Source organism: Enhydra lutris, unplaced genomic scaffold (genome assembly GCF_002288905.1).
Source record: "Enhydra lutris kenyoni isolate GAN:26980312 unplaced genomic scaffold, ASM228890v2 scaffoldscaffold74, whole genome shotgun sequence".
In the NCBI taxonomy this organism is placed as follows: Eukaryota; Metazoa; Chordata; class Mammalia; order Carnivora; family Mustelidae; genus Enhydra; species Enhydra lutris.
This window is the reverse complement of record NW_019154158.1, coordinates 3,016,588-3,042,769: the sequence shown is the minus strand read 5'-3', so window position 1 is coordinate 3,042,769 and position 26,182 is coordinate 3,016,588. Positions and strand designations below refer to the sequence as shown.

General features: G+C 36.2%; 1 protein-coding gene across 1 annotated transcript in view; it reads left to right on the top strand.

Moving 5' to 3' along the window:
• Positions 1 to 26,182, top strand: part of LOC111160201 (solute carrier family 16 member 7) — a 177,118-nt gene that overhangs the window by 87,406 nt on the left and 63,530 nt on the right. The window contains exons 2-3 of the mRNA XM_022523108.1: positions 7,087 to 7,215; positions 9,316 to 9,559. Coding sequence (XP_022378816.1) covers positions 9,346 to 9,559 — 214 coding nt within the window. The 5' untranslated portion in view covers positions 7,087 to 7,215; positions 9,316 to 9,345. The remainder of the gene's footprint in view (positions 1 to 7,086; positions 7,216 to 9,315; positions 9,560 to 26,182) is intronic.

Sequence of the window (26,182 nt, the reverse complement as noted above, 5' to 3'; positions counted from 1 at the left end):
GTACATATTTTATGGCTCTGGGAGAGAAGAGAAGACTATAAACATGCTAATAGGTAAAATACTCAAGTAAGTTGTTCTCTAGACATGAAAACATATTTAAAAGTTTGGGGCAACTCCTCTTATCCAAACAAACTAGGTTGCATACTTTTAAGGCTATTAGATAATAATTCTAATAATTACTAGGGCTTTATTGAATGCTTAATTGATCACTAAGTTTGTGTGATAATCACTGTTAAAATTCTCATTTTACAGTAGTAAAAACTAAGATTAAATGTCACATCTCAAATATGGTGGGATAGAGGTTAGAATTCAGGGAGTTTTGACTTCAGACACAAAGAAGTTTAACTTTTTTAAAATTTTAATCCCCCTGTACTGCAGGGCTGTATGCTAATTCTTAAGTGGTAACAATTCTTTTTTCCAAGATACTCATTTCTCTTTCACTTTCGTTCCTTTGTAGCTGTTTATCGAACACCTCCCAGGTTCTGATAATAAAGTTAAATAAGATCAATTCTGTCCTCAAGAATAGGGGATAGTGCCAAGGAGGTGTGATATATATATTATATGATATATGTGTTATGGTAAACGTATGCACAGGGAGTTAGGATTAGGGTTACAGCCAGACTTCACCGGTAAGGGAGCTGAGGTCTCTCGGTATCTTAAATTATAGAGAGGAGTGAGCCAGATGGAGAAAGATAGTGGTGAAGAACACTTCCAGGGGAAGAAATAGCAGGTGTGATATGCAGTGGTGAAACATCATGATGGCTCAAGAACTACAGATAGTTTACTACAACCATTACAGCCAGTTCTTGCGGGTGTGTTAGAGAAAGAGCCTAACCAGCAATTTTCAAATACTGCAGCACATCAGAATCACCTGGAGGATTTGCTGAATGGGGTTTGCTGAGGCTCACTTGAAGGGTTTTCCTCCAGCAGATCTGAGTTGGTGCCCTAGAATTTAGGTGTCTACCAAGTTACTATGTAATGCTTATGCTCCTCAACTAGGACCACACCATGAAAACCACTACGTAAGGTCTAGAAACAGGGTCAATTTGTTTTTACTGTAGTATGATTAAAATTTAGCTAACAGGAAAAAAAGCATTCAAAAAAAAAAAAAGAAGACATGAAAATTCTATATGTAATATGAATAGCCAAACTATACATAAAGGAATATATATTTGCATTCTAAAGTTTTGTTTTGGGCATTTGTCTAAAGATTAGTAGAAAACTAAGATATACTTATTATTGAACATTTAGACATTTCAAAAACACATGAATTATATGCCACCTCTTTCCAAAGGCACCAGCTGTTAATAGCTTTTCACATGTACATAGAAGACTGGTTTGTGGGTGTGTGGCTTCATGCTCTGCCTCCATTTTCATATCAGTGCCTCCTGTCTTTGTCTTCTCTTCTGTGTGTCTGTCTTTAAACCCCTTCTGCCTCTCCCTTATAAATATACCTGTGATTGCCTTTAGGGACCACCTGGATAGTTTAGGATCAGCTCCTCTTTCAAGATCTTTAACTCAGTCACCTCTTTTGCCATAAGCTTTAGTCTGTTAGGGCTGCTAGAGCAAAATACCATAGGCAGAGGCATAGGCCCCCTCTGGAGGCTGGGAGGCCCAAGGTGAAGGTGGCAGCAAGTTCTGTGTCTGGTGGGAACCAGCATCCTGCTTCATGGATGGTTGTCTTCTTGTGCCCTCACATGGCAGAAGGGGTGAGGGAAATTTCATGGGCCTCTTTCGTAAGAACATTGGTCTCACTCTTGAGGGCTCCCCTCATGACCTACTTACCTCTCACAGGCCCCACCTTCAAATATCATGTTGGGGATTAGGTTAGATGACTTTTAGGAGGATACAGCATCAACTCAGAAGTCTAAAGCCCAAAGTCTCATCTAAATCTCAAAATCAGATATGGTTGTGACTCAAAGTATGATTCATCCTGAGGCAAATTCTTCTCTAGCTATGAACCTGTGAAATCTTCCAAAATGCATTGGTGAGACAGACTAGGATAGATATTCCCATTCCAAAAAGGAAGAATAGGAAAGAAGGAAGGGGTTCCAAGTAAGTCTAATACCCAATATTAAATCTTCAGAGCAAACAACATTAAATTTTAAAGATCAAGAATAATCTTCTCTCATTGGATGCTCTGCCTTCTGGACCCACTGGGCTATGGTCTCATCTTCGCCGCTCTCACAGTTAGCAAGAACACTCTCAGGATTCTTGGGACAGCCCTTTCCCTGGGGTAGAAGATGAACACAGTTCAGCCAAGTTCTTAGCCCCTTTATAACAAGGACTGCCTTTCCCTCACTGTCTAATAATATATGCCTGATTTCCGTCAGACCTCAGCAGAGTGGCCTTTACCCTCCAGATTTCTATAAACATGCTATTCAGGATTAACTTTGGTATTCTTGAAGAAGACTCAGGCTTTTTTTAGTCTCTTCTTAATTGGCTGCCACCAGAATCACCCTTAATAATCTTTTTATAATAATGCCTTTTTCTCACATGCATCTCAGAACTGGTCCAGCTTCTACCTACTACCCAATTCCAAAGCCACTTTCACATTTTTAGGTGTTTGTTATGACAACATCCCCTTCCAAGTACCAATTTTTATCTTAGTCTGTTAGGGCTGCTGAAACAATATACCACACACTAGGTGGCTTATAAATAACAGAAATTTATTTCTCATAGTTCTGGAGGCTCAGTCTAAGATCAAAGTGCCTGCATTCAGTGTTTGGCTGGGGCCCTTTCCTAGTTCATAGCCAGCCTCGCCTCGCCTCCGCCTCTCCTCTCCTCTCCTCTCCTCTTCTTTCCTTTTCTTCTCTTCTCTTCTCTTTTCTTTTTTTTTTTTAATGTGGATTTGTAGTTTTTTTCTTTAATTCTTAAAAAAGATTTTGTTTATTATTTGTCAGAGAGAAAGAGACCACACAAGCAGGGGGAGTGGCAGGTAGAAGGAGGAGCAGGCTCCCTGCTGAGCAGGGCTCCATCCCAATGACCTGAGTTGAAGGCAGATGCTTAAGTGACTCAGCCACCCAGGCGTCCCCATAGATGGCCATTTTTCACTGTGTCTTCACTGGTAGAGAGAGTAAGGGACTCCCTGGGGCCTCGTTATAACAGCACTAATCCCATTCATGAGGGTTTCACCCTGCAGACCTAATTGCCTCCTAAAGGCCCTCCCTTCAAATACCTCGCAACTGGGGATTAGTTATCAACATAATGAATTTTGAGGGAGCACAAGCACTCAGTTTCTGGGACCATGTAAGATATATTGCAGGTTCTAGGGATAAGGACACGGACATATAATTTCCAGGGCCCCTCTTCAGCCCACAACAACTGCTTTTACACACTTGTTAAAATACAGTATTAGAAATCAGGAATTGTTTGGTGTGAGATGTCCATTTCCAATTCCTTATAAATATCTGCTGACTTACATTATTTTTTTAATTTGCCCATTATAAAAACATCTTTAGTTAGTTTGACCTTTATTATCAATTAGCATTCTCAGAGTCCTTTTAACTACAGCAGTAGTTCACATCTAAAAATAGGTTTCGTGTTACTGACATTTTGTGGGCCATGCACTATTGATATGTCTCTTGTCTAGTTGTCAAAGTAAATCTGTCTATAGGATTTAAAACATGGTCCATCAGGAAGAATAAAATAACCTCTCAGGATTAGATTCCAATTTTAATTCAATTACCTGTTGGAAAAGAGAAGATTTGGTTCAGTTTAATTCCTGTTACAAAATTCGGTGGGTTGTCATCTAAACTGGAACATTGTAGATTAATTTGACATTACTTTATCCTTTTGTATAAGAAAAAGGAAACAAAAAGCATAAAGACTAGTTCATTATTCTTCAAGGAACATAGTAATTCCTTTAGGCAAACACCCAGCCACTTTATAGGTAGGATGTGAAGAACAAGTCATGCTTTATCTATAGGCTACCTAGATTAATTTACAACGAAGTCAATAGTCTCCTAACATTCATTGATTTAATTTGGGACTTAGTTTGCTGAGTGCACTATTTCTGGACTATATTTTGAAACATAAACTTCTGGATAGTTTTGACTGTTGATAAGGGTTCATAAAATTGATTCATCCTGATTTAGATTTGGGTAGTTGAAGAAATAATTATTCACAAAGTCTATAAAGGAAATTCTGATATTCTGTACAACTAAATGAGAAACGACTTTAAATATAATACTAGAGTCTAACCATTGATCATCACTAATAGTTTTATTATTTCTTTGTGCTACATCTTCCTCTCCTTAGTTTAATCAACCCATATTGATTTCTAGAAGATAAGGCAAGGTTTGGGACTTTACCACATCCCACCATGTAAGTTTTTTTAAAAACACTTGAAATAGACAAATGTTTTCAGTAGTCATTAAGTCACCCTTTTGTCAATGATAGTGATATATTGTAGTCCATATACTAAAAAAAAATTATAGACAGCGTAGATGTAAATAAGGTGAAATAATGATGAATTTATAAAGACTTTGAGGGATAGTTGAGGTTCAGAATTTCAAAGGACAAATATTAGAATTCCAATGGACAGGAAAGGCAAGGATATGTGCAAGAATTGAAATTGGGAAATTCACCATTGGAAATAAAACTGGAGTATATTTGTAAGCAGAAAGAGCAGCCTCTAAGGTGCTGGGTTAAAGTGGAATCAGTAACAATGGGCCTAACAAAAATACTGTCCACAGTACCAATTTAATCACTGGGCATTAGACTTTGGAAAAATCACTTTGCACCTCTGATTCTTTATGCCCTCATCTCTAAGTATGATTAAAAACATCACTTCATCTTCATTCATGGGATTATTATAATTAATTGAATCTTTGGAAAAACAGTTAAGCATTTTTTGTGTGTGTGTGTGTGTGTGCATCCTGTTATAAGTAAGAGTTACCATGAAACAAGTTGCATATATGCAAACTGTCAAGAAACCAAATTAGCTGAGAGCATAGTCCAACTTCTAGCTGTAGTAATTAACACAGCTTTTGTAGGGGCCAATAAACTTTATGCCTCCTTGGACTTTGGGAAGCAATCTCCAAAATAGTTGCTTTCCCAAATTAAAGGAGAACTTTCCCATATTCTTAAGGACTGTTGATCTTCTACTGTTTTTTCAGTAGGACACACAATTCCAAAACACACTTTTCATTTTTAAAACTGAAAACCAATATATGGGCCATATGAGTATATTTGCATAAACATGTATTAAAATATGATAGTTTAATAGATGTAGAGAAAGGGATGTAAAATAGATTAATATAACTACCACGCAGGAAGTTATAACTTCTAGGATTTGGGGCCATTTTGTTGGAAAAAAGCCATGGATATGGGTTGGTCTTTCTGTAAGAAAATAGACTAGTCAGGTTAAAGCACTATGAAAGGTTTGTAGAAATGTTGGACAGCATTTAGAATGGGGACTTGTCAAGATCTCTTATCGTGGCCTCTATGCTGACCTCTATAAAGCATGATGATAATTAAGTATAGACTGGAAGATCAGAGCCCAATTTTCAGAAATGCCTCAGGCTTTCTTCTGAGGCTTTGCCCTGGACTCAGGGCAGCTCTCTCTGCCAGCGGAAACTGACAGGAAATTTATTTCCTCAAAACATAAAAGGGTTTTCTGCATTTGGATGAGCTGGTTATAAGTAGTAGGATGGGGCTGCCATCGCTGAATTACCCAGCTTAAGAAGGCTACCAGGGCTCCTGGTAAGACCAGAACAGATGTTTCTCCTCACCGCTATAACCCCAGACCTAAGAGACCCATTTAGCATAAACTCTTTTTAATTTGAGCATTAGTTAAAATTTTAATTTCAGGAATGCCTGGGTGGGTCAGTTGGTTAAGTGTATGAATCTTGGTTTCAGCTGAGGTCATGACCACAGGGTCCTGGGATGGAAACTTGGGTGGGGCTCCATGCTCGGCAGGGAGTCTGCTTGAGATTCTCTCCTCTTCCCTGTGCCCCTCTCCCCACTCCTGTTTTTCTCTCTCTCTCTCTCTTTCTAAAATAAATAAATAAATCTTTAAAAAAAACCTTTAATTTCAGTCTTACCCATTTCTCAGATTTTATTCATGACTTTATAATTCCCTATCATTCTAGTCCCGACTCTCAGTTTCTCACTGACTTGGCAAATAGATCACAGCCTCTCCTCATCCTTTCATTCAAATCTCAGTTAGCCTAGTGACTGCATTGCTTTTTTCAACACTTTAGGATACATGGCCCTACATGCAAAGCAGGGAACTGGTTATTTAGTTCAGAGTTGACTTTTTTTCAGCTTTAATCCGGGCAAAGGAATGTCCAACCTAAACAAACTCTAAGTATTAGCTTTTATGTATTCAGCACAAGATTTAAGTTGAAATGAATGTATTTGATATATCTGGGAATTTGAATATATCCATCACCCAGATCTGATTAGGAAGTTTTAATTCTAAATCAGAAGATCCCTAAAATGCTTTTAGTCCTTTTCATAACCAGTCTGTCTCATTGTGAGACATATTATTGACAGTATTTTATTAAGTTAGCCACCATACTGTATATCACTAATTTTTGATGTAGTGTTCAGTGATTCATTATTTGCATTTAACACCCAGTGCTCATTACAAACCATGCCCTCCTTAATACCCATCACCTGGCTACCCCACTCCCCAAACATAGTCCCCAAACCCTCAGTTTGTTTGATAATATTTCTAATAATTCTCTTTTGAACTTTCTGTTTCCATTGTCAATGGATAGTTTCTTTAACTGAATTGTAAATTATTTAAATGAGTGTAGGAAATTATTTGAGGGGCAGCTAATGAATGCCAATAAATAAATAAATTTCCTTCTCATAATGGTAGATGTGCGATCTAATGTTATTTATTTTTTAAAAACCTATTTCTTCATTTTATACTTATAATTCTTTTCTCATGAATATATGTTTGATCGTTTTGTTCATACATTAGCAGTTCTATCAGTGGATTGACAAAGAAATTTTGCTAATTATTAAAACATGGTCATAATATCCTGGGATAAATTAAAGCTAGTGGCTCTAATGGGGCTTATGGAACTCAATTATACAGGTAACCTTTGTTTTTTTGTTTTTTCCTTTTAGATAATCCAGAGTCTGCTCTACCTCTCTCCCTTTGCATTGCCTTCACATATCACTTCAAGGAACAGTGACTAGACTTAAAATTCCACAGATAATCCAAAAATATCTATTCAAGTTGGCATCTATCAACAGGTAAAATTACACTTTTAATTCCTGCTATTCTTGATTATTTCCATAAATAAAAGGAAAGAGACACCACAGGTATTAGTTGTGGAAAATATTACATGGTAGTGCACAGGAGAATAACATCACACCAGTGAGTGTGTATGAATTGGATCTTGACTACTGATCAAACCAAGAGTTGTTTAATAATGAACAGGTGGTAATCTTGGAAGTGAAATTTTTTAAGGGTTAATTGGTTAGACTCCACTCTATAATTATTTTAGTGAGGAGATCATAAGATATCAATTTATATGGAAAAAAACTAAATTGCTAGGGGATAGGGAAGTGAAAAGGCATGAATAATGACTCTCAACCTGGAGTATGCAGTTATACTTAAGTCAAGTCAATATGCTGGAAACAGATACAAAATACCACATACAGAGATAAACCGGTGAAAAAAATAACCATACAAAAAAGGAGGAGGATTAAGGAGGAAAAAAAGATAGCTCAATCACATAATCTTTTTTAAGGCCCTTCAGTTTTGAACTATGAACACAGTGCCTGTCCACACAATAGAAATTCCAACATCAGCCTATCTCATTAGTAAATTTCAGTGTTCATATTCATAACATGATTTGAATATTAGTACCTTTCAATATTCATATTGATATGATATTTAAATAATGTATTTAAGATTATTTAGAAAAAATTTTTTTGAAGTGACTGAGAAGCAAATCATCCAGTTGTATTTCTAAGTGTTTACAATAGCAGATGTGATAAAAGCTATGATAGTTTAAAGCCATGAATTGATAATGAAAGAAAAGTTCTTTTATGCAAACAAGAAAATTTCAGAGAACTTCTCTACCTATTTTAAATTTCATTTTTATCATTTTTACTCTATGAACTTCTGAAAGCCAAGTCCTTTCGTATAACTATGGACAAATTTGAAAAGTTTAATGTAGAGAATATTTTCATTCAGAATCTAAAAAGTGCATATAGAGGGTCGCTGAAAATATCCTTGATATAATTTGACAGTAAAAAAAAATTAAACCTGTCTCTGTTTTCATAGATATATCTTTAGGTTTTTGGTGGGTTTTCTGAAAACATGTGGCAAAATTAGATTTTATTAACTTATTTCCAACATTATTTTACCAATAGAAAATTGTTTTTTTTTTTTTCAGTTGAAACATATTCACAAATAAAATGAGAGTAGTAGGAAGAAGATACTGAAAAATGCTGGCAGTTATAGCTAAAAGCTAATCAAACAGCATTACTGCACAAAGAAACATTGATGTTAGGGAACGAAGATGTTTTTAATTTAATTTCAGTTGTGTGAAGCTATCTGTGATCCTTGCTTCCTCAGGAGAATGCATGCTCTTATGCCACAAAGCTAGCAGTTGTGTTCTTAGGCATATTCAAAGAGGAAGTCCTTTCTTCTAACAAATGATAACATACCATCTATTTGTTTGGAAGACTCTTATTGCTATGAAAAATGCATAAAATATATCATTCATGAAATAATAAGTAGCACCATTTTGAGAAGTGCAGTAAAATTAATTGATTAAAACCATAAAACTTCTAGTGCTACGGGTCTAGAAAATAGATCCATGCTGAACTATTTTTAAGTATTCTCAATTATTAAAAGTAGAAAAATTATAAATTATTTCTAATAGAATATTTCTAATAATTAAAAAATCTACTATTTAGTTATTTAAAGTCCATAAGATTCAATATGTGGTCCTTTTTAACCTTTGTAAAGAAAAATCTTAAATATTTTGGATTAAGAAAGTATTCTGTTTTTAAGTGATGACAGCTCCATTTTTATTATGCTTAGAATTCGGATAGAGATAGCTTTTATTTTTGGGTTGGTACTTCAGTACAGATCTGAATTCTTTGAGTAATTTTTGAGTAGTTTTTATTTCCATAAACAAATTAAATGCTTTCAATTTTTAGCCCACAACAAAGTTACATACCTCATTCCAGTTTTTGGTTAATTTTCTGAGTATAAGAGTTAAAAAATATTCATGAGAAATTATATACTTATAACTGTAAAATATTTTGGTGACTATCAAGAGTAATATCTGAAAATGGAAATAAGGTTTAAACTGTTATTTCATCTTTTTTAAATAGGTGACTTAAATCTTGAATAGAGGAGCAGAAATGCCACCACCAGTAGGTCCCCCCCTATACCCACCTCCTGATGGAGGCTGGGGCTGGGTAGTGGTTGGAGCATCTTTTATCTCCATTGGATTTTCATATGCATTCCCCAAAGCTATCACAGTGTTCTTCAAAGAAATTCAGCAAATATTCAACACTACTTACAGTGAAATAGCCTGGATATCATCCATTATGCTGGCTGTTATGTACGCAGGAGGTAAGGTTTCTGGGAATAAATGGAATTTCAGATTCAGAAAACAATGCTTCAGTGCCACAGTGCTTTACATGTAATGTCTTGGTATATTATAGCCCTGTTTTTGTGTTGTAGTCATTTAAAACAAACCAAAAATATAATCCCAAATGAATTTTTAATAATTTTATTGATTCTGCATTTTGACCTATTCATTTCATTCTTTAGTATTACTAGAGTATTTATTAAAGAATGAGGATTTATTTGAACAAAGTAATGTTTACTAAATTATGGAATTTCCAAAGGAGGCACCTTTCTATTTAAGAATGGAATAAAGTCTACACCGCAGTTTTAGTGTATCATTTCCTCCCATTGTTACCATTGGTAGAAATGCTTTCTTCCTAATGAGAAAGAAACTCCAGTTGTTGACGATCTGTAAGCCTGCAGCTGCAGAAATGGAGTGTTATCATGTACATTCTGGATCCATTCCAGTTTGTGTGATCAAAATAATTCCTTATTTCTGTAGTACTCTTTAAATATGACATTTAAAAAAAAAGATTTACTTACTTTAAGAGAAGGAGAGAGAGAGAGAAAGGAGTGAGAGGTTGAGGGAGATGGAAAAGGAAAATCTCCAACCAACCCCCCACTGATTGCAGACCTAATGTGGGCCTTGATCTCACAACCCTGAGATCTTAACCTGAGCTGAAGTCAGGAGTTGGACACTTAACTGCTTGTGCCACCCAGGCAGCTCTAAATATGACATTTTTAAATGTAAACGGTTGCCTGACAATTATCTTGTTATTTTTCATGTTCAGATGAGCGTAAGATTCATGAGGGAGAAAAATCAAAGAACCATATCACTTTTGAATGTTTAAAAAAATTGGAATTATTAGTGCATTATTATGTCATTTATTTTCTTGAAATCAATCTAAACAGCAGACCAGATGGTCTCCACATTTTTTAAAGTCATTATGTAAAATATTTAGGTTTTTAGAGTTTTCATTTTTCAAATGGATATTTGACTTTAGGAGACAGGTGTAGACTCAGAATATAAGCATTGGAAGAAATTATACAAATCATCTAGCACAATTTCTTACCTTACAGTTGGGGGTAATATGGCTCATAGTGATAGGGAAATACCATTAATAATAATATCCAATATTTATTAGTATTTACTTTCAGCTAAGTCCTCTCTAAATACTTGCTGTGTGTCATACAATTTAATCCTCTTAGCAGTGCATAAGTATTATTTTCTCTCCATTCTATAACTGAAGAAATAGAGACATAAAATAGTTTCCCAAGACAAACAGCTCATTAGTGGCAGATAGAAATCAAGACTCAAAATATTGAGTCATGTGCTCTTCTCCCTTTCTCGTATCTTCCTCTTTACCTCTGGAAAGTGATAGAGCCAGATCTAGGCCGGGCTTCTAGAGACCGAATTCAGGTGCAACCCCCACCAAGGTCATTTGTCAGTGACATAATAATCTACAGGATACTCTCTCTCTATGGTGAAAATGTGGTCCTCCAATGATCCTGTGTGTGTGTGTGTGTGTGTGTGTGTGTGTGCGCATGCACACGTGCGTGCATATTGGTATGTGTTTTTCTACTTTCTATATGTTGGCAATGTTACATTAATCTAGTATGTCTCCTTTACCCTTTTTATTTAGGTTAAATGGATGCATTTTTGTTCCACTACTAAAAGGTGTCTTTAAAATGCTGTTTGAGTATATCAATGAAAAATTCTGCTTCTAAAACACATTCTGAGTATCTCCTTTGGACATTGCTTTAAGGATTCTAACTGTGTTATTTCTGATTATATAGAAACAATAGATACTGTGTACCTGTTTTTTTCCTTTATTGGAAGGGTTAGTTGTCTATTTAATAATGTTTTACTAGAAAAACATACAAGTCGCCCTGTCCTGAGCTCCATAATGTGCTAATGTTACGTAGTTACCTGCCTTTTAAATACAACTGAAACAGATTCCTCTAGTGAATTCATAGAAGTCTACTGAGTTTGACCTATGCAGTCATAATTTTATGTTGAATAAGTAGTTGACTAACTCATAAGCAAGAGAAAAATTTGTATAACTTTTTCATTAAGTCAAGTCTTAATTGACTTTATTAGTTTAAAGCAAAAAACCTCAAAGTCCCAGTACCTCAAAGGAATACAAGTTTACTTATTGCTCAAACAATGTTTCATCTGGTGGCTGTGCCATCACATGAGACTTTGTGGTGTTTCCAAAATCTGCTCCTCTTCGCTAGGCAGAAAATGGACACAAATAACATGGAAGATCATGTGGGATATTTTGGGGGCCAGGCCTGGAAAGGGTAAACAACATTTCTGCACGTATTCTACTGGTCAGAATTCTTGTGCTAGTCTACATAAAGATGGGAGCCAGGTTTGCTGGAAAACACAGGATTCCTAGAGGAAGAAATAGAGTAGGATTGCATCCGGTAAGTCTCAGACAGAGCCTGATACTCCAGTAATCATTCTTCATCCAATGAAAGTAGGATATATTTATAGACTTGCCATGGTCATATGATAGCTTCCACTCTCTGGCTGGATCTACAGAAAGGTTTAGAATGAAGAATGATATAATTTCTTTTCTCAAGCCATTAAATCTCAGTATCAAATTATAATGCATAAATGCCTATAATATGTATTTATTGTTAAATAATTTTTCAATTTATTCATGTCCTTATTTCCTATTTTAATATATATACATATATGTGTATATTATACATATATGTATAATAATATATGTATATACATATATGTATAATAATAATAATGTATGTGTATATATTATACATATATGTATATATATTATACATATTTAAAAAAACACAAAAGAGGGGTGCCTGGGTAGCTCAGTTGGTTAAGTGTCTGACTCTTGATTTCAGCTCAGGTCACAGTGTCAGGGTCATACGATGGAGCGTTGCCTTGGGCTCTATGCTCAGCTCAGAGTCTGCTTGTCTCTCTCCCTCTGCTCATTCCCTTTGTTCTCACTCTCTCTCTCTTTTTCTTGCAAATAAATAAAAAACACAAAACAGAACTCTTTTGAAGCTCATCAAAAAAATGGTAGTTTGGGGGTGCCTGGATGACTCAGTTCGTCATCTTGACTCTGATCTCGGCTCACGGTCATGAGTTCAAGCTCTGTGTTGGGCTCCATGCTGCGCATGGAGCCTACTTAAAAAAAAAAAAAAATGTAGTTTGGTTAAATAAGTAGCTATCAATTCAGGAAAGAAAAATACCTTAAAATGTTTAGCGTAATAGATGAAAAAATCTTTCCAAAGATCAGTAGGAATTTTCTACTTGTTTCAAGAAAACAAATGTTGGACACATGAAGATACTTATGTAGTAATTGATGATGGTGATATCTAGGTGAGATCCACTAAGTCGCTGGAATATTGCTTAGCATTGTTAGTTGTCAGAACTGAGACATTTTCTTTATCGTCTCTGGCCATGGAAAAGTCAGTATTTGCAGAAGATCTGCTACACTGTGGTCTTTCCTTTGAATGTGGAAAAGCAATCCCAGGCCCATGGCCTGTAGGATAGAAATGTTATTACCTGCCATATCCACTGGTTAATGGAGAACTCATTATACTTTACATGGTTTGTTGCAAATAACATTCGTGTCTTCTCTTGATAATTGGTTTTAATCTTTTAATAAGAAATAGTTGAGAGGCGCCTGGGTGGCTCAGTGGGTTAAGCCTCTACCTTCAGCTCAGGACATGATCTCAGGGTCCTGAGATCGAGCCCCATATCGGGCTCTCTACTCACGGGGAGCCTGCTTCCCCCCCTCTCTCTGCCTGTTGCTCTGCCTACTTGTGATCTCTCTCTCTGTGTCAAATAAATAAATAAAAATCTTAAAAAAAAAAAAAGAAATAGTTGGTACATTGAAAATTGTAATCTCAATATGAAAATAGTCCCCTTTATGTGGATGCAGATAATTTTTTTCAGAAATATAATAACTATTTAGAACAAAAAAATCTGATAGTTTCAATTAATCTGAGACACAGATATTGGTCCTATTACCAAAGTGGTAGTGTTTTTTCAAATATGGTCCCCAGACTTCCTGTTTCTGAATCATGTGTCTCTTGTCAAAAATGCATAGTTGTGGATTTCCTCCCAAACCCCTTTTTAGCAGAATTTCTCTTGGTGGAGTCCCAAAACTTACATTTCAGCAAGCATCCCTGAAAAACACTTCATGTACAACATAAGGATTCGCTGTTGTAGAAGAAGATCAATAATTGATTTAAAAATATTTAAATTATCCTTTAATATTTGAAAGATCTCTATTTATAGAGACCTTTTAGGTTGATGATTATAGAATAAATTCAAAGACCATAAGGTGAAAAGGCATAAAGTTTAGTATGAAGTTTAATGAGGCTGTCTACCAAGTAACGGAAATATTCTGTTCAACATAACGCTAATTACGTTAGCCTGGAGAACATCTAAGGTCTGACACACTCATTAGGGCTTAGCACTCAACCTATTAATCACCATGGTGGGGTCACTGGGTAAGATGAAGTGTTCTGAGGCCTGGCCTGTGATGTCAGGACTGGAGTCTCTTGTAGTAATTAGTTGGCATCTGAGCCTTGGTAGTAAGATATTACCTTCCCTTCTGATGTCTGAATTAAAAATGAAGCTAATAAAAGGTACGCAGGAAGGATGGAAAAGAATGCAAATTATGTTTATACCTTACTTCATCCTTAGAATAATGACATTAGATTACAGCAACCCATCTGGTCATCCATATGGTCTCCTGGAGTTCTAGCGAATTTCAGCAAATAGGTCAAACACAGTGGTCACTCCATTAATAAAGCACTAAGTAGAAGTAGAAAACATATTACAAATTAAACTTTACACATTGTTTAGATGGATATAGGGATTTATTTTATAAACAGTGATTATATAGGTTTATCTTTTAGTACAGTGTTTGTTACTCTATCGAAAGATAATGTGAACCTGCTTAGCTACACAATTACTGAATACAGATTTGGGGCTGCCAATCTCTGTGAGTACCTCATGTTATTTTTCTGGTAATATCTGTTATGACTTGGAAGAATCAGCCATTCTGGAGGAGGGAGTTGGCTTTGTCTCCATGGTAATACACTCTTCTGTCTTATGAGAGTAGTGACTGCCAATTGTACTGAGGTAAGGGCGATGGTTTTATAATGGAATACTTCACCTAGGGGGCCAAGCATCAGACCACTCAGTCTTTTTCTACTGGAGGCCAAGAAGCAAAAGATTCTGGGCATGGGATGTTGGTGGTCATAATATACAATGCGTGTTTTTCTATTCTTTTTTAAATCTAAGCTCACTACATTATTTGCTTTGTGTTTCAAATATTTTGCAGAATGAAGAGACCTACTAAAAAATAATTCAAAAGTACTGTCTCTTAGCAGCAGCCAACCAAAAAAAAAAAAAAAAAAAAGTTCATTCCATTTCTGTGACTGAGATCTAGCTAGGGTTTTCACCTTAGTTTTCTAAAGTCCCTAAGTTCACTTGGATAGTTCCATGCAAGCAAGCAGCTGTGCGTCTTTTGTAACTACACTGCGATTTTTTTTTAAATCCATGAACATAGATATTGTTAGCATTTTCCTAGAAAATACGGTATAGGGTAGCAGAAATCATTTTGCTCACTGTATATTCATGTGCTCCTATGTATTTTTCCAACTTCCCTACACTCAGATGGAGACCATGTGATTAGTTCTGGCCAGTGAAATGAGAGTACAAAGATATATGTCATCCCTGGTCACCTGGATAGAACTGGGGTGCCTCTTCCTTTTTCCTCTTCTCCTGGCATCAATCTTGTTTCATATGACTTAGCTGCAAGGGGATGATCCTTAACCCACTGTATAGATTGAATAATTAAGGAGGAAATTTTTATTAAGCTCCTATAGTTTGTTGTACAGAAAAACCTGTATTATACTGATCAATACAGACGTGAAGTCTTAGATTGCTGTGTAATTAGAATATAAATTATGTCAACTGTAAGCATGGACTAGAACAGACTATGGGATGTCTTCATTTAACTCATGTCATGAGAACATGAGGAGGTTCGTATGTGGTTTAGAGCTCTGGTAGAGAAGAGGAAGACTTCAGTGTTTCAAAGGAAAAAAGAACCGGATGTGGAAATCAGCACTGCCAGTTTTCATGGGAGTAATAGTGAGAGGCAGGTATTTGCACTTCAAGGCACAGAAGTAGAGATCAGATCATGCCTGTGGAGCTTTCTATGATTAAATGTCTCTGTGTCCCTTCCAAGACAGGAATGGAAGGAGGCCTGGATCAAGGGCAGATCTTGAGTATGTTTAGTCCTAACTATTCAGGAGATACTGTTCCTATAGAGAGCTGATAATTCAAATAATATTGGATTATTGCTAAATTTTATTTTCAGCAGGAAAAAAAAATAAGAAACTTTATTTAAATCATTTTTTGATATGTGTTCTTTAGACAATGAACGTTTCACTTACCAATGTATAAAAAGAACCTACTAACTAACTTATGGCCTAATAAGAATATCTTTCCTAATTTTGGACTTAAATTCCTCTAAAATACGTTGTTGCATTATTATACATTCCATGCAAATGTGTTTTGGTTACAAATGACAGAAACCTGAGTCTAAAGAGAAGTGTTCCTGAGTACAAATCAGAAGCGACAGAGGTCCCAGAGCCTTCCAGGTCAACAAGTTTCCCTGGTTTCTGTCTGTCACGTATCTCTGTCTCCTCTCTCCTCTGCTTCTAACAGTGAGGTAGCTTTGTTTGTTTATTTTGGTATACTTCCCCTGACAGAGGGAAGGTGATTACAGCATTTCAGTCTCAAATTTGACATGAGACCGCTCCTCTTCCCTAAATTTATAATCTGACAAATGCTAGGGAAGATGGCTAGGATCTGGCCCAATTTGCATCAGCCCCTGCAGGCGATGGATGAATGAGGGGCTAAGATTGGCAGCCTGAGTGGAACTATATACTCGGGACAGGAAAGACACAGTTCCCGATTAGAAGGATGACATTCTTCCCAGAAGAGGGAAGGTTTATGAAGAGACGAAACAATCAGTGCCCCCTACTTTATTATTTTTTAAAGTAGACTGATATATGATTTCCCAAAAATAAAGCCACGTATTGCTTTTTTACTAATCCCTCATGGGTAACTTTACACTTAGTTTCTTTATAACTAAGTAGCTATTTATATATATGTCAAAATTGATATTCCATATTTAGAAACTCGATTGCCTAATGAAATGTAATTCTCAGTAGTTATCTAGAGGACTCAGTTACATTTACTAGAGTTGGCCCCTTGAGTGGAGCTTAGATTTGGAAAATCCTAGGATCTCAGGAGGGTTTATTAATAGTTTAATCATCCAGTGAGAGGCAGAAGAGCATTGTCATTAAAATAATGAGTTCCAAAATAACAGATATAAAATGTGGACTTTGCAACTTTGTGGCTTGGGCCCCCCATTGGACCTTGGATCTTCAGTTTCCCCATCTGTAAAATCATAGAAAAAAAAATGGTATCTACTGCTCAGCATGATTGATACAAACAATGATTATAATCTATATTAAGTCCTTAGTTGCATGCCTACGGTTTTTTTGTGTTTGATTCGTGGGAGTTTTGCCTGTTGTTGTTGAACATTATAGCCATTATAGAATGAAACCACAGGTTAGGTACAAGGAAGATAGTCTGATTAGAACAACCTGTGCCAGTAAGATTTTTAAACAGAGGGTAATGTAAGAAATAAATAGGTCAATAATCAGTTCTAAAAGAAATTCCATGGCATTTACTCATATTTGCTGTGGCATTTCCCTATGCCTTCTGCTGTTCAGGTAATGGAGTGGACATTTGTCATTCATTTTGGGGTATCATATACCTTTGAAATACTTCCTCTGTTAGGAGATTCTGAACTTCATGATTTCCCGCCTTCCCAGGTAAAAAAACAGAAATTCACTTTCTCAGAATTCCTTGCACCTAGGCCACCAAGCCCCATAAATCTAGTGTAGTGAGGCCAGGTTTGATTCAGAAGCTACTGACGTGAAGGAACAGATGCCTCAAGGAATACATTTGGCGAGGTGGTTACAGATAATCCATGATCCAGAAGCAGCATAAAAATGGTGTCTCTGTTGGAAGTCAGTGGGACTTGTAGTACAGGCTGTAGAGTATGTGGCTGTGGGTGGCGGCAGTGATGTGCCTATTAGAACAATCAATTTCACAGTGTGATTTGGGCAGTGCTGTGGACCGAATAGTGTCTCCCCTCAAAATCTCAAATTCATATGCTGTATTTGGATATAGGGCTTTTAGGAAGAATTAAGGTTAAATGAGGTCATGGGGTAAGGTCCTACACCAGTAGGATTGATGGCTTTATTAGCAGGGGAAGGGAGATATGTCTCTCTGCATTTTCATACAGCTGAAGCAAAGGCAGTGGGAATACACAGCAAGAAGGAGGCCAGACTCACCAGGAAACAGTTGGCTGGCACCATGGCCTTGGACTTGCAGCCTCCAGAACTGTGAGAAATAAATTTTTGTTGATTAAGATGCCTAGTCTATTATACTTTGTTATAGTAGCACAAGCTGATTAAAATATAGGCAGCTTCAAACTTTTTTTTTTAATCTTCCTTAATATTCTGTTAGTTAGTCCTCACTGGATGTGTTCTTCTTTAAGTAGTATGATAATCTAATATGATATCTAATATGATAGATATATGTGAGGTGAAGTTCCTAAAAGGTACTAGTGAGGTCTAGAGTGAAATACTTTCCTGAACTATACTAATTAATCTGAATACTATTTCTGTGAATATTTATTTCAAAACAAGGAACCATTCTATGCCCTCTCAGGCAGCACTTATATTAGGATTGAGAATATGCAACATTTTTTGCAATTAACTATTTTAAAAGGACCTTATAAAGATAGTAATTAAATTTCATTTTTTCATATGCTGTAAGTGACTTAAGTTTGATGGATTATGGCAGAGAATTTGAAATACTCTTTGGTTATACTCTTTGATTACTTCCTTTTCTTTTTCCTTTCTTTTCTCTTTCTTTCTTTCTTTCTTTCTTTCTTTCTTTCTTTCTTTCTTTCGTTCTTTCTATGACAGTAGTGACTCTGGCAGAATAATTGCTCTATTTCAGAGAGGTTTTTAAATGATTAATCTAGATGGCTGTTCTTGTGTAAGTATTTGCTCAGCTGGTTAGGAGTAGCTATGCACATATGGGGCTCATAGATCTGACCTTAAGATATGGTCCCTGGCTGTGGCAGAAACTTTGGTTCAGCCCAGTTAGTACACGTTTTTTGTGATCATCAGAGGTAGGGATTTGTGAGTAATCCAGTATCATAACTAGGGAGAAAACCCTATATAACTTCACTCATTCATTTGTTTATTCTTCAGATACACACTGGACATGAACAATGTGCAAAGTACTGGCTTGGCTCAAAAAAGTCACACAGAGTCATCAGACATAGGCTTGGCTTACAGGATAATAAATTTTATTTATTTAATTGCAGTTTTCAAATATATGAGTAAGGAAGTACAGTAGTTGCCATGAAACTATATAGAAAAGAAACATCTCGTAAGTGCATGATCAGGAACTGTTTCTTTCTGAAACTGAAGGATGAGGATGCAGCATTAATGAAAGAAAGGAAAGTATTTGAAGCCCAGCAAATAGTTTAAGTGAAAGCCCTAAAGGGGGAAAGGTCATAGAGAGCTCTAGTAGCCCAAAGGAAATGAAGGTGATTGACATATGATGAAAAGATGGAGAGAAGTGTAATCGATGGCCTAAAATCCACTGAAATCATCCTAGGTAACATATTTTGTGTCCATGCAGACACAAAAGAAGAGAATCAGAATATGGCCATCTAGGATACCAATATCACAACTCTCGGCACTCTGCCTGTTTTTGTTCTATTTTAGGATCATAATTCTTTTTTTTTTTTTAAGATATTATTTATTTATTTGACAGAGAAAGAGATCACAAGTAGGCAGAGATGCAGGCAGAGAGAGAGGGGGAAGAAGGTTCCCCGCTGAGTAGAGAGCCCGATGTGGGGCTTGATCCCAGGACCCTGAGATCATAACCTGAGCCAAAGGCAGAGGCTTAACCCACTGAGCCACCCAGGCACCCCAGGACCGTAATTCTTAATGTGTTAAAATACAGTTGATTCTCATTATTCACATTAGTTATGTTTTATGAAGTTAACAGCAGACACCGAATCAGTGAATATTGAATTCTTGCTCCTAGGGAAAATACAAGGTTAGGTTCCTCTGAGCCCCTGGTTATATTTTCATCAACTGATCAATATATAACCTTGTTTTATGTGTGTTTCTGCTCAAAGACATCTTATTTAATAGTTGATTCATTAACACTGAACTCCCAGTAACAGCATGGTAATGCATGCCTGAATGAAGCTTATAGAACATATATATTTTCTCCATAAGGCACAATGCAGCCTTCTTGTGCTTAGAAACACTAATCCATACTTAAGACATTAGGCTGTAAGACCAATTTTAAACAGCAAAATCATCAACAAAAAGTACAAAAAATGTGGGAAATATGCCACTAAATAGAGAAAAGGACACTTGCAGTATGAGAACTGAAATCAGTCAGTGTCCCCTTGCTTGACCTTGGGAACTAGGAGGTTCCAGTTTTTCCCCACTCTGCACATCTCTATGAATAAATGTGAAAGCACTGCAAATGTTGATTTGGGAGTTAGTGAGTAGGCAAGTTCACCTACGAATGGAATCTGAAGATAAGGAGGATCCACCCTGTCTGTAGACTTTCTCAGATAGAATTGTGGTTTCCCATGCTGTATAAAATGATTTGGAGTTTCCCAGTGTTTTTATTACAGTTGTTTTATTTACATTAGCATTTATGTAGATACACATTGATGATAACTCTAGATTTTACCCAAGTTCTCCTGAAGGAATACATCTTGCTCAAGCTATTAAAATAGTAATAATTACACCTAGAATCATTTTAATCACCATAAGGGCATTAAGTCTAAAGCTTTGGAGAACTGCTATGGAAGTTTTGGTAGATTTTCGAAGACTGATGCTAGGGTGGTTGGTGCTCCACAGCCTTCAGTGATTCTGATTTGCGTGTGTTCTGCAAACTCTGGGTATGTTTAGGATTGTAGCATTTTCTTGATTCACATTGTTCTTCTTTGTCCTCATCAACTCATGCAGTCCATGACTGAGTTAGAGATTGATGCGAAGGACCGAATGGAAGCAACCTATATATTTTTTCAGCATACCCAGGAATGAGTATACATTCCTGCAAGCTGAGAAAGAATGCCCAGGAAATAGAACTCTGATCTGCTTTGGATTAATCCACTCTCTTCAGAGGATAACGTAAAAAAGAATCTATAAACAAGTATATGAATGAAATCTAGGTGATGAACAAAGGGGAATAAAGGCAGAAATGTGTGTGTTAGTGATTTGGAGTTTCTTTTAGATTTTCCAGACTTCACTGTTCATAACCATGTAAGTCATAACCATGACTTACATTGATATAGAAAGTATAAGAATCCTCTCGATACCCAAAGCATTTAAAGTATCATTTTAAGATTAACTAACATCCTACTAATTTGAAGAAGAATTCAGAGTAAGTTAAAAATGTTGGAGATTTTATCTCAGCTTGTGTAAACTGTCATAATACTAGTGGGAAGATGAAATGGTATGTGGTGTGGAAATGACGGTTGTGAAATCCATGTGGCACAAAGAACAAACACTTGGATATTTGACTTTTGGGCAAGAACAGGAGTAGAGAAACATTGAAACAGCGGTCTGTCTCAATGGTACAGATTTCTATCATCCTCCAAACAGTGGACATTAATCTAGAGATTGAGAAACTTTTCACAGCTTCTCTGTATTCTCTGCCCTTGTTGTCTGGGACAAACTTTTTTTTCCTCTATCAGAAATATGCAAAAGGTTGAATGTTAGTAACCTTCCTTAGAGTGCTCTGAAACACGTAGAGGCTGTATTAACCTTATATGCTGCTTGGGTAAGACAAGTATTTCACAGTTTAAAATATATGTAAAATATCTATGTAGAGTTAATTTTTCCTTTTCAGATAAAGAAAAAAACAAGTTTAAGGAATTAACTTCGATAAAATGAATGATAAGCCTTTCTCATGACCACTCCTTCACACAAGAAAGAATATGAAGAACCTTTATGTTGGGCAAAGATACTACTTGGAGGTGTTCCTTATATCAAGCATGATGTGTTTTAGAAGCTGGAGAAAACTTTCCAGTGGCAGCATAACCTTGGCTCCTTGAAGTTGTCTCCCATATTAGTTCAAACACAACTGAGCTAGAAGCTTGAGGCATTTCTTAAGTACTTACGAAACTATAGTCTCTGACAAAACAGCCTGCCTCTCCCCGTATGTTATCGATATTCTAAAATAAGTCTGTGGGAGAAAAAAGGAAGACAGTTTCATTCACTTCATATTTTAAGTTCATATTTGAGACTTTTTATTTTGTCTTTTTGACTAATTTTATTCTCTTAGGTTTAATGAATGAAACATCAGTTAATGTTGAGTAACTATTAGATACAGGTATTCTTTTCTCTCTACCTATGGAGTATCAGAATTGAAAACAGAAATGCTTTCTGTTTCCTTATCTTCAGCATTCATTCATTCTCCCTTAGGGGTCAGTAGTAGCAGCAGCAGAAAAACATCTCACAAAGAATCTGAATTTCCATTTGGTTTCAGACAATACTTTTTTGTTGCTTTGCTAGGTCATAAATATTTCTTTATATCATTGACTGAATATAATAGGCTTAAATTAAATTAGCTAAATTTGGATATTAGTTTTGCTTGCAATGATAGTTATTCATGACCTTCCAACTGTAACTGTTCATGTTTTTTCTTTAAGAGAAGAGAATGCAGGGGCAGGGGGCCAAGAGAATTTTAAATAGACTTCACACCCAGTGTTGACCCCATGTGGGGCTGTCTTACAACCCTGAGATCCTGACCTGAGCCTAAATCAGGAGTCAGAAGTTCAACCAACTGCGCCACCCAGGCACCCAGTTCATGTTTTTTCTAAGAGGTATTCCCTTTATCCACTGTAGTGCGTAATCACTGATTTTTAAGTAAAGAGTCGAGATCCATTCTTGTTCTAAAACATAACAAAAACTTTCAAAGATGAATAACTAATTTTTTCTTTACTAAATTCCTAAACAAAAGAAGTCTTATGCCTTTTTTTTTTTTAAAGATTTTATTTATTTATTTGACAGAGATCACAAGTAGGCAGAGAAGCAGTCAGAGAGTAGGAAGCTGGCTCCTCACCGAGCAGAGAGTCCGATGCAGGGCTTGATCCCAGGACGTTGAGATCATGACCTGAACTGAAGGCAGAGGCTTACCCACTGAGCCACCCAGATGCCCCCTTATGCCTTTTTTTAAAAAAGAGGTAGTGTAACATAATGGAATAGTGCTGTCGGGCACAGACTTGAGTTTGGCCACATTCAGATTCATGGCTGCCGTTTACTAGCCGAGTAGCTCTGGCCAGTTACTTAATACTTCTCAGCTTCAGTTCCTTATAAAAAAAAAATCCATGCTGCTTTTCATGAGTATATTTTCAAACTCTGTTGATGAGTTTCATCTCACCTAATTATACACAATAAGGAAGAACAATGTGGTTATCTGGGCAAACATATCCTACCAACTAAACCTGTGTGTGTTCAGGTAATGTTCTAGCATTGAGCTTATTTGAGATGTTTTGAAAATTCAGAATTATTCAAAGACCTGGAGAGCATCTTTGATGTGGAAACTAGGAAAAATGGCTTAAGAAGAAACTAGGAAAAATGGCTTAAGAAGAAAAGAAAATCTCATATGATAATGTGAACTTTGTCTTAGATGTCAACCTGCAAAAAAATTACAAAAATAAGGGAAAGAGGATCCATCTTTCTATGACTTTGACCACATTTTTGCCTATCTTTCTTCTAGACATTGTCTAAATTAGATGATTTAACCTTTACACCAGATTTTATTCTGTCTTCTAGGTTTCTTCCCCCTCCCTTCTTGTCTGTTTCACTGCACTAGATTGAGGAAAGCTGTCTGCTGTGAGAATGCATGAGTTGCAGAATCCATCATAACAATAGCAAAGCCATTGTGTTTTATCACCCTTTGCAGTGAATCGCTGTGTATTGTGTTTGAACAGATTTTAACACAGTGTATGCACACAGTGAGCAACATACAAATAACATAATGCAGCCAGAGAAAATTTGAAACAGAGAAACTAAAATGATCAGAAGGATGTATTTGTGAGCTTGAATTTGTTTTTGAAATGGAGAATCCTCTGCTACCACGACAGACAAATCAGATTTTATCTTTACACAGTGGAAATACCAAATCTAAGAAGAGAGATAATAAAACAATATGAAGTTCTGAAGGGTAGGGATTATGTGAATAGATGTGTTAGCTAAATTATACAATATTGGAATTGTAGTGAGAGAAGAAGTAAATGTAGGGACCAAAAGACTGAAAAAGATAATTTTTATTATATAAGGGAATGATGATCCAGTAGAATTTATGATCCCAATAAAAAATAAATTAGACCAAAATTTTAACAGAATCAAAGTTTAGATAAATTCATGAATGGTATATCTACATATAAATGGAAATAAAGTTATTTAGTATATATGCTTAACCCCATTCTTATTGGGATTGTTGAATTGTGAATTTACTAAGAATAAGGTAGCATGTTAATCTTTAAAGGAGTTATTGGAAGCAGGACTTATACCTTGATGTGTCCGGTTTTAAAGTTCTTAGTTCTGTTAACTTTTTTTTGTTTGTTTCTTTTAGTGATATAAGAATTCTTACCAGGATGCCTCATCCTTTTCCTTCTTAATCTCACCTGCTTACGTCTGGACCTATCTACTTCACCTCTCCTGTACTGTGTGCATCGTAGCCGAGGCCAGTCCCTTTGCTCAACCACTTCCTCTTTTACCGCTCACCTGGTGCAAGACATTACTACAGATGAAATTTACTTTTCTCTCCTTCATTTGCCATAGTTCCCATTACAACAGAATCATTCCGTGCTATATAAACATGATATTTTATCTTCCAACTTGGGAAAAACGAAGCAAGATAAATAAATAAACATTTTCTAGACCCATGTTTCCTGTCAGCCACAACCCTACTTATTTCCTTCCCTTTAAGCAAAACTTCTTGAAAACATGACTGTATGTAGTATCTCTGATTTCTCTTTTCTGTCTCTTCACCCCATTCTGGTTAGATGTTTGCTCCCACCACTCATCCAAAATTGCTGTTTTTAGGATCTCCCATGACTGCTGTCATTCCTCAGTTTCCATCACGCTGACATTTAAGCAGCATTTGACACAGTAGCTGTTCACACTCTCTACCATCAAACATTTTCTTAATTTTACTTGTAAAATACCGCACACATTTTTTCTTCTGATGCTGTTAGCCATGCCTTCTTAGTGTTTGTTTTCAGTGTGTCTTTATTTCCTTAAACTGTCAGCATTGGAAATATGTCCTCTTGGGATTTCTTTTCTGTATATATTTGCTCCGTAGGTAACTTGTACTTCTGAATGACGATAGCTATTATTTATGAGTTGATGCCTTTCAAATTTACATCTCCAGTCCTAATCTCTCTTGAACTCTGGACCTGCATATAAAGTATTCTTTCAACATTTCCACTCAAATGCTTAATAGCAATCTCTAACTTAACCTATCTAAAATTGATCTCCTGAAATTCTCCCCCAAAGCTACTGATCAAACCAAAAACATAGGAATGTTTCTTGATTTCTCTCTCTTTCTCTCATTCTTGCAACTCTGATTAGCACATTTTTTGGTTCTACCTTCTAAATAAATCCAAAATTTGATTGCTTTTCATCACTTCTGCTGCCATTACTTGGTTCAAGACACTATTATTTGTAGTCTAGATTATTATTGTAGCCTATAAGTTGATGGCCTTGTTTCTGTATATAGCTGCATGTGAAATCCTCCCGCAGCCTAAGTCCAATCTTTTCTTTCCTTTTTGCAAACATACCAGAGCTTCCCATCTCATTCACAGTGTTTACTGTCCCCCATTACGTCCCTGACCCTATTATTCTTGCTCTCACCCTGCTCTAGCTATATTGCTCACCTGCTGTTTCTAGAATATGCCAGTCATGCTTTCATCTCGGAGGGTTGTACTTAATTCTTCCCTTTATTAGAATGATATCCCCCTTGAATTTATAAATGACTATCCCCATATCTGCCCTTCTTTTAGGTCTTTACTCAAAACTTCTGAGAGAGGTCTTCTAGAGCTAGCCTGTTAAAATCTCAACACTGTATCTACCCAGTGCTGTCCTCTTTGCTTGCATTATTTTTCTCATCTGTATCATTTATCACTATCCATTATTTAGTTCTTACTAGAATGCTACTGCCCAACAGAACATTCTATGATGATAGAAATGTTCTATAAATCTGATTATCCAGGGAATGGATAATCCAATAGCCACATGTGGCTATTGAACCCTTCAAAGTTAGTTTGAGGAAGGAACTAATTTTTTTTAAAATTTTATTTATTTATTTGACAGAGAGAGAGATCACAAGTAGGCAGAGAGGTAGGCAGAGAGAGAGAGAGAGGAGGAAGCAGACTCCCTGCTGAGCAGAGAGCCCTATGCAGGGCTCAACCCCAGGACCCTGAGATC